General features: G+C 35.5%; 1 protein-coding gene across 1 annotated transcript in view; it reads left to right on the forward strand.

Annotated features, from left to right (window-relative positions):
• Positions 1 to 9,855, forward strand: part of LOC107711059 (disco-interacting protein 2 homolog B-A-like) — a 49,046-nt gene that overhangs the window by 8,043 nt on the left and 31,148 nt on the right. The window contains exons 2-4 of the mRNA XM_016515974.1: positions 6,459 to 6,530; positions 6,948 to 7,109; positions 8,930 to 9,055. Of these exons, the coding sequence (XP_016371460.1) occupies positions 6,459 to 6,530; positions 6,948 to 7,109; positions 8,930 to 9,055 (360 nt within the window). The remainder of the gene's footprint in view (positions 1 to 6,458; positions 6,531 to 6,947; positions 7,110 to 8,929; positions 9,056 to 9,855) is intronic.

Consider the following 9,855-nt stretch of genomic DNA (forward strand, 5'->3'; position numbering starts at 1 on the left):
ACAGGAGCAAAGGAAGCAAAGTTTCCTTACTTTAGCAAAGGAAAACCAGTCTCCTCTTGGCTTATATCGAAATCCTCTGACATTCTTCTTTACAAATCCTCGTTTTGTACTTCTAATTAGTGACCGTTGTTTTGTTTCGATCTCTCCGCGTGCGTCACTTCTGAGCGGCGCATGCGCAAAGCCAACCTCATACGTCAACTGCTTCCGTTTACAACAGTGAGTGCAAGCTAGATTAAAGTGATTATTATGTTTTGAATATGGATATTTTTCTTACAAAAACGCATCAATTCGCTACAGAAGGCCTTTGCTCACCCCCCGGAGCCGTGTGAGACACTTTTTTTATGAATGGGCGCTTTTTATTTCACTTCTTTTGGACTAAAGCACTGCAACACCCGCTGACTGCAATGATAGAGCTTGGAATAGCCAGGACAATTTTTAATCCAACTCCGGCTGGATTCGTCTGAAAGAAGAAAGTCATATACACCTAGGATGCCTCGGGGGTGAGTAAAACACAGCCTAATTTTCATTTTTGGGTGAACTAACCCTTTAAGACAAGTCATGTCACTCGGTGGCCATCTTTGAAATGCCTCTCGGGCATGCAAGTGCAGCTCTTATCACTTTCAATGGGGAAACATCAAATTCTCCAAAACTGTTTACTAAGCTTACGATTAAATTGTATAGGCCTATTTGAAATCACCAATGAAATCTGACAACAACTGTGTCATAAATGTTGTTTCTTTTGCTCAGATAGCGTTATAAAAAGCTTATTTTTCAGGATAGATCAGCCAGTGCGCATGTGCAGTCCTGAGCGCGCTGACTGTTTCTATAGCAACCTGGACTTCTAACTGACTTTACCGATTACCGATCGGCTCTTTCATTTAGAAGGCGGGGCTTCCTGCGATTGAGCGGCCATGTTAAGCGTTGCATTTTTCCCCATTCAAAACTATAGGAGTGACACGTCTTGGGTATTCTATTGTCTTTGGTTGTATTTAGAGTCACAGTTGCTATGGTAACAGTAGAGTTCGCCGGTCTCATTCATAACGAATAAAGCTAAAAGCAATAAAAAGCCCATATGCTACAAGAACAGCGAAAGCAGCATGCCATAAAACCTTTGAACTGTATTACACACACCACACAGTATGACCTTTATTAGAGGGCTGCTGGAAGGTGAAGTGTGTAATTTTTGTGTCGCAACATAATTGTATAAATAGCTGAGGACAATGTGAATGGTGCTTTCCTGCAAAATTCTAGTGGGTTGTGTTGTGAGTGCTGCTAAAAGTGTTGAGTGGTTTTTGGCTTGTTGTTGGGTGGTCGCTAGCTGGCACAAGTATTATGGTGTAGTCTGTTTATATATATATATATATATATATACAGTATATATATATTATTATTAATTATTATTTTTATTTTATATATATCTGTCATATATTTGCCAAGAAACAAAAAACTCTCCTCAACAAGCCACATAATTTGATAATATTCATGATCAAAGCATAAACAACGTGAGATGGGTTATGTGCCAAAAAAAAGTTTTTGGGGTTTGGTTCAGATACCTAACTTTACATATCAGCATTAATAACAGCCTTAGAAAGGGAGTGTATCTCGCAAAAACTGGAAAAGTAAGGATGTGTCATGTTTTATCCCAAGACAAAATAAAATAATGATTAAATAAAAGTAAATAAAGACTATTAGGTCCAGTAGTTTTTTTGTGACATTTATTTTCAGTACAATTAAACATTCACCCCCTAATTCTTGTTTCTTATAATTTTTTAATCATTATTCTCAATACTGAAATTATTATTTATAATCACTTTTTACCGTTAGATGCAGTACAACAAATGTAATAATAAAAACTGTTTTTTATATAAAATATATATTTTCTTTTTTTCATGTTACAATAGTGAGAATTAGGGCAGGGTTCAGATGGAGCGGCATTTACTACACAGAGCCGTAGTTCACTGACAAGCTACGCAATATCGCGTTCAAAATCGCAGGCTATTCATTGCCGATTATGAACGCGATATTGCGTAGCTTGTCAGTGAACTACGGCTCTGTGTAGTAAATGCCGTTCCATCTGAACGCACGTGCTAGAGATTTACTACTAATCACAGAACCGGCATTATTGACGTTCGATTATTTGCACAGCCCTAGTGAGAATGAGACTCTGAATTCAGACTCTAATGAGAATTGAATAAATTGAGATTGAGATTGAGTAAAATTGTCCCTAAAAATAATGTCATTATTTTAACAAAAATAAAATAAAAAATTGTAAGGGTCCTACAAGCTTTTTAGGGTTTTAAACTTTATTTGATTTTGATTTTGGGTGATCTGGACACCTCTTCACAACCCTCTACGGACACCTTGGCAATTGAATCGTCATTGGCTAGTAAATTTTTTTGTTTACTCGCCAGACTGAAATACTATACTATACTAGAAGCGTTCAGCCAGAGTGTTCTGTGAGTGAAAATATATCTGTGCTAATCATATACTCAGCCTCCAACTCACACACTGGGAGTAAAATCTGAGAATGTATTAGCCATTGGCTAATATTAGACATAATTTCGTTGCCCAGAGTGAAGATTTAATCGCATATGCGAGTGATTTACTCGCAATGTAGAGGGTTGCTTCATGATAAAGTTTGACAACATTTACACTTGCAGTTGCACATGGTGAAGCACACTGTAGACACAGGTCAGATCATCCCCATATATACTGTGTTACAAAGTGAATTAGGAAGGTTACACCTGACAAGGCATGTTCCCAGGTGTGTAAAGTGGTAATTTGAGTCTTGTTGTCACCTGCATGCACACACCCTGGTAACCCTGACTTTACTGTTTCCATGAGCAGGTTTTCAAAGCCGGTTTGTGGATCTGGCTGTATGATACAGAAAGAGCCATGAACAGATAAGAATGAATTGAACTCCCTGTTGTGTCTTTTTCACTGTCACTCTCTGTCTGTCTGCGTTTCTCCCTGTCTCTCACAGTCTGTTTTTATATTCTCAGCAGAACAGGAAACCATGTCATAGGCTAGAAGATTTAGCACTGGAGAACATGACATCATCCAGAGGGAAAGGAAATGTGTGTGTGTGTGTGTGTGTGTGTGTGTGTGTGTGTAAGGAAAGACAGAATGTTGGACGTGGACAAAAGAACAGTGAAGGAGGGCAATGAAATTCAACTTCAGTACAGTGTGATACAGTGTTGGCAGTTGCTGAATGGTGAGTCACCATCTGGTGGTGGGTAACCAAGGCTGTGTGTGTGTGTGTGTGTGTAGGGACACAATGGAGAGATAGCTGTATTATGTCTTGAGTGAAAGTCATTGTGAGCGCTCTGTGGTGTCATAGTGTTTCAGGGCCAGTGATGCAGCACACCGGAGGGAGGGTGGATATGAGTATCTGAAAACATTGTATTCAGGGAAAGTTAATGCTTTTCTAAAGAACAAGACAAATTCTCTCACAGTCAATTAAAAAAAGATGTTTGTCCATCTCTCTCTCTCCCTCATACACACTCTAGTCAGCGAGACACACATATTCCTGTTCCAGATCCAACTTTCCCACAATCCGAGCAGCTGGTGTGCATGTCTGTTGTACAGAAAGCCACTGAGGGATTAGATGGTTTTGGTCTATTGTAATTACCTTTACAGAAAATGCATAATGTGAAACCATTAACAATAACGATTTTTTTTTTTTTTTGCAACATCAAGAATTTGCATCACAGGAATAAATCACATCTTAAAATATTTTAAAATAGCAAAGAATTATTTTAAATTGTACAATTATAAATTATTAATATTTTACAAAGTTACAATTTTACTGTATTTTTAAGCAAATAAATGCAGCCTTGCTGAGCAAAGGAGACTTCTTTCAAAAGCATAAAATCTTAGTGACCACACATATTTGAATGGTAATGTGTTTATTTATTTGCTAAAGTCATTATTATTCCATTTAATCTCTCTGTTAATATGAATATGCATGTAAAAGTCACTTGTAGGTTGCCAGAGGAACTTTTTTAAGATTATCTCTAATCATTTCTGTTTTGCTAATGCAGTCAAACTGTAACGCTCATGTAGCTTTATCTCTTAAAGGAGTGCTGTCCTCCCTCACCTCCTTTCTCTCAGGGCCAAGAAAATCCCCACGTGTTTGTATGTGTGTATGCACGCATGCCAGTAGATGTTTATGTATGCATAAACTAAATCATGGAAAATGCCAGAGACAGGAAAAGAAGTGCTGTACTGAAAAAGGTCACTTGTCATAGGTGTTTTGCCCATAATTGCTTGCAAATACAAGATTACAGCGCTGTCATGATTAAGAAGATTTTTCTCTTGATGTTCTGATATCAGCTCAATTCAGACTAAGGATCCATATTAGAAAAGTATTTGGATTAGATTTTTATGATAAATATTGGATTATAGAGTGGATTTGTTGCATTGATACTAGTTAAAAAAATAAGATTTGGATGTCAGACCAGTTTGGCTTTAAGTCCTGGAATAATTTACCTTTCAGGACAGGTTAGTATATTTGAATTACAGTTTAGGAATGTGAATTTAAAAGAGTTAACTTTGAGGTAGAACTTTGAGGGAGAACTAATTAAGGTTAGATTTCAGGCATAATGTCTGGATTACAGGTTAAGATTATTGCTCAGACATTAGATAGCAGGTTCTATGGTTTAGAATGGGTAATTGTACTGTATTAGACTGAAAGACAGTAATACAATTCCAAATTTCGATGATTTTTAAGATCTATAATTTGTGGAAGTGAGATTCTGAGGTGGGATTGTAGCATAAATGTTACAGGTTACTAATTCATAGATTCATGTGTGTTGATGTCTAATTTTAGGTCATGTCATGTCATGTGTGTGAGTGAGTGGTCAAGGCTTAATGTAGATTTCTGCCTCAGTCTGTTGTCACTCACTTCTCATCATCATCATTCTCCCAACAACCAACCACAATCCATCTGAGCCTCAGTGTGGACTGGACCACCTTAGGCCACCAATAAAACCTTCTAGTTTGCGGTTGATTTACAAAAGCACAATGACTTGTCTTGAAAGTTGACATTCATTTACTGCAGTTCAAAACCACTCTTTCTGAACAACACTGAAAGGATCATACTATATACACAACCCCCTTCATAGCTACATGTGATAGAACAGTCTGGGTTCGGTCCTCAAGCATTACTTATGGGAGTTGACTCTTCTTTCGCTATTTTCCCTTTTTTTAATGTTGAAAATGCTTTCGAAAGAATGATTTGTTTAGTGGCCTGTCTCATGAATCTCTGCCGCTTACTGTCAACGCTTAAGCGTACGGGCCAGTCTGATTTCTATGGGACTATAATAAATATTTTTGTGTTATCTCTTTTGAAATCTTTCCCCTTCAGGGGATGTGTTGAAATGAGCTTGAGCTGCTCACGTATCATAACCAAAGCTCTCTCCATCCTGCATAATCCCACTAGATTACACATTCTGCTCTTTTTCACACTCACAAGCACACACATGAGTCCAGCACTAACTCACTCAAATCAGCTTGGCTGTTAGAATGTAAGATGGTGATGATCTTTAAGGATTTGGGTGTTTGGGTTTCTCTAAACCAGGGTTTCCAAAGCTCCTCCATCAACAGCTAAAATGTGTTCCTTTGAACTCGTATTTTACCAGATATTATTTAGCATTATCATTATTAATAATCTGCTACTACAATACCAATGCCTATACCCTACTGTTCAACAGTTCAGGGTCAATAAGATTTTTAAAATATTTTTGAATAAAAAAAAAAAGTTTTTTGTTTTCTCATGCTCAACAAGGCTTAATTTATTTGATCAAAAATACAGTGATAATGTTCATTTCTTTTGGAACTCTGATGAATTAAGGTTCAAAAGAACAGCATTTATTAGAAAGAGAAATATTTTATAACATTGTAAAAGCCTTTGCTGTCACTTATGATCAATTTAATGCATCCGTGTTGAGTAGTATTCCTTTCTTTTTTTAATCTTTTGAACATTAGTGTATATCACAGTTATTTTAATATGTTGGCAACCATTTACAATTTTATTTTAAGTCCTAATTTCTGTTTAACATTGCAAAAGTAAAATCTTTCCCTTTTTCTTACACATACCCTTGGTTGGGTTACAAAAGAAATGCACTGACCCCAAAATAGTATTTTGACACTTAAGCTATAAATAAATTAGCTTAAGGTGTATTTTTGTTACCTTTTTTAAAACAAATGTCACTTGATTTAATTTTTTTGTGATCGAATGCAGTTATTTTTGTATTTGAACTGTTTAAAAAATTTTGGGAAGGCGACCTCATGTTGAATATTACACAGAAGTGAAGTGGAAAGATGTGTGTTTTGTCCAACTAAAATCTGTCTTACTGTTTTGAAGAACGTTCGACCAAAAATGTATCTCAAAATGAAATGTTGAATTTATGCTGTCCATGTTTTTAATTGGTAATCATGTTATCTCTCTTTTTTAGGTGACATCACACAAAAAGGATATGAGAAGAAGAGGGCCAAGGTTTTAGCACCCTACTTGACACAAACACAAAGTAAGAACTACAGAAATATCTCTGCTTATGCCCCCTCTTCCCTCCATCTCCTTTTCTGCCATATTATCTCTCTCTCCTTGTTTTTCTCAGTGGTCCACTAACTCATATGATAATGTGGTTATGAAACATCTTCTCAGGCTGTTCCTCTTGAGGTTGGAGGGTTCCATCTAGATTAGAGTCCTTCTGCACTGCCCTCTACTGTTCATGCATTGGACTGCAGCATGAATTGCTCTTATTTTATTGACAGTCTCTGATGCAAGATATGTAGGATTTGTTGGGCTGATTTGTCTGGAGATATATGAGATGAAAACCAAAGCTTTTCACATCTACTTCACACTCATATCTTCCATTTTCTGTAATCATTGACTGCGTCTGCTAGTTTGCATGAAGTTCACTGTCTCTTCATTGTCTCTACAGATTTAGCTCCGCCTCCTGCCTATGATGCACAGTCTCCTGGTCCAAGCTCCGCCTCTGCACCTGAACCTGGCCCTTCGAACTCGTCCTCCTCCTCTTCTCGCCACCGGCGCACGCGGCGTCCACACCGGAGCGGTGGGACGAGAGATGAACGCTACAGATCAGGTTAGAACAACCTGACAACATACAAATCGTTTTCTATTTCATTTTCATTTTATCAGCCAGTATAGTGTGAGTCAGTTCGTCTTGTGTAAATTCAAAGGTGATGTTTTTGCCTTTAGCGCCACTGTACAAAAAAACTATTCATTTTATCAGCCATTATAGAGGCTGATAAATGTTTTGCCTCTAACGTCAAAAATAACACAGCCCTTTATCTTGGAAAAAAACATTCTGCTTATTTGATGTTGAGTTCAAAAATATATCTAAAAAACCTTTCCATTAAGTACTTTTTTCACAAAACAAGAATATGTAGTCAAAATTCAAACGTTTTAGTGACAAATAGAAGTATTCAAAATATATCACATTGCATCTTACAATCTGCAAAGGAGTGGAAAAATATGTTCAAGTACTTCATTTAATGTCAAAGAACTTTACATAAGCACAAGTTCATAACAATATTTCCTTAACATGGTTGTTGAAAACAAAGAGCTACAAAATGCATCATATTTTGTGAGAAAGTGTGACATGCTAGAGCAAAACAGGCAGTATTTTTGGAAGCAGCACTGCAAAATTAGAATGAAAGTAGTATTAGATTTCATTCAGCAAATATGATGTATGGCGGTGTAATGATATACAGCTCGGCTTACTTATAAACTTACTTATATGGGTTACTTCCCTTACGAAAAAGAAGTTTATTCAAGTGTGCTATTAGTATACTTCTTTTAAACTAAAAAATAGGAAAGTATACTTTTAGTCTACTTTTTATGTACTTCTCAGAAATGGGCTTTATGTACTTCTCAGAAATATACTTAAAATGACATTTAAGTATACTTGACTTATACTTAGAAAAAGTCTAAATATATTTTTAGCTATAATTGTGCTCCTAGAATCCGTGATTTCATTGTTATACTGTAGGGGGCGCTAGTACACATCTTCTGTACAGAATTTCCAAAAAACACAAGTGACACTTACAAGTATACTACTAGTACACTGATATTTGTATACTTACTACATAAAGTATACTTAAAAATATACTTGAACTTTACTTAAGTATACTTACTAAAATAAACTTGAAGTATACTACTTTTTGGTAAGGGTTATAGTGATCTCTGCACATTAAAAAGTATTTCAACATTGAACAAATGACACACTTCACCTTTAAAATATAGAACTCCAATTTGCAAGCCTTGTATAGACTGATCTTTACTTAAGATTTATGGGTTGTGAGGTTTACAGAGAGTCTGCAGATGGTAATATTTGCCTGTTCTCTGACCACATCCTTGTAAGAACTGTTTAGTCATCTGCCATGGCAGTCATACTTGGACAAAATGGATGCCTAGATGAAATGTGTCATTGTGGATTTCTGGTGCTTTGTGGCAATTGCAAGATGGCAGCTTGCTTATTTGATTGTAGGTTGCTTGTTCAGTTGTTCGCCACAGATGTGATTATAAATGTTACTGTCCTACTCTTGTCAGAAAGCAGTTTCATCAGTCCTGTGGATTCAATCAGCTGATTTCACTGCATAATTTATGTTGAGGGCCTTGTTATGTAAGCATTACCAAAACTCTGATGGGCGACTGCTGTTGGTTTAGAAGCTTTGCTGATATACAAAAGTTACTGATTTATATCAAGGTACAGAAAATAAGTTAATGAGATTCCAATTAGTCTTGTACTCTGGAGCAAAGCATTTAACCCCAGGATGTTCAAGGTTGATTGTTCCTGTCACTTTGGATAAAACCAAACATCTGCTAACATCTCACTAAGTGCAGAGGTCCAAGATAAAAAAACGGCCTGTAACTAGTTTTTTCTTTTTCTTTTTGTCTCAGATATCCACACTGAGGCAGTTCAGGCAGCGTTGGCCAAGCATAAAGAGGAAAAGATGGCACTGCCCATGCCAACCAAGCGTCGGTCTGCATATGTACAGTCACCAATTGACAACTGCACCCCACCAGGTAATATATGCAAGCACAAATAAACCATTACAATAATATACTAGAGAGCTAGAGAAGAACTTACAGAACCATACCACATATAGTAAGGACATATCATCATATAGTTAATAGTATAGCTAATCAGGATCTTACACTTTTCCTGTTTAAAACAGCAAAAGTAACGTTATTTCTCAGTGAAACTGATAGCTTTAAATCCTGATCCTTATGTATTTTATATAATAATCATGTAGTGAATATTATATGAGTTAGATCAGTTATACAATTCGTATTTTATGTTGTATTTTTCAATTTTGAACATTTAGTCATTTACTACTTTTAAATTAAATTATTTTTATATCTAATCTTATAAATAGTTTTAATTTAAGGTACTTTTTATTTTAACATGTAATTAGAGTTAATTGAATTTGTTAATATTAATATAGATTTATAATACATATGAATATTAAGGAATAAACCTAAAACTAATTAAAAAGTAAAAAAGTAAATTAAAATAATTTATTAGTATTATTATATATGAATCTATTTATTATAAATATATATTTATTATCTATTAATGTATTTAAAATATACAGTATGTTTAGCATAACTTTTGTTTTTGCTGTGGTGTTAAAATTTGTAGCAAAAATTATGAAATTTTACGGGCATTAACTAGTGCTGTCAAACGATTAATCGCGATTAATCGCATCCAAAATAAAAGTTTTTGTAGTTTACATACTATATGTATGTGCACTGTGTTTATTTATTATGTATATATAAATACACACATACAGTATATATTTTGAAAATATTTACATGTATAT

Source organism: Sinocyclocheilus rhinocerous, unplaced genomic scaffold (assembly GCF_001515625.1).
Source record: "Sinocyclocheilus rhinocerous isolate Xijiao unplaced genomic scaffold, SAMN03320098_v1.1 scaffold85, whole genome shotgun sequence".
NCBI lineage: Eukaryota > Metazoa > Chordata > Actinopteri > Cypriniformes > Cyprinidae > Sinocyclocheilus > Sinocyclocheilus rhinocerous.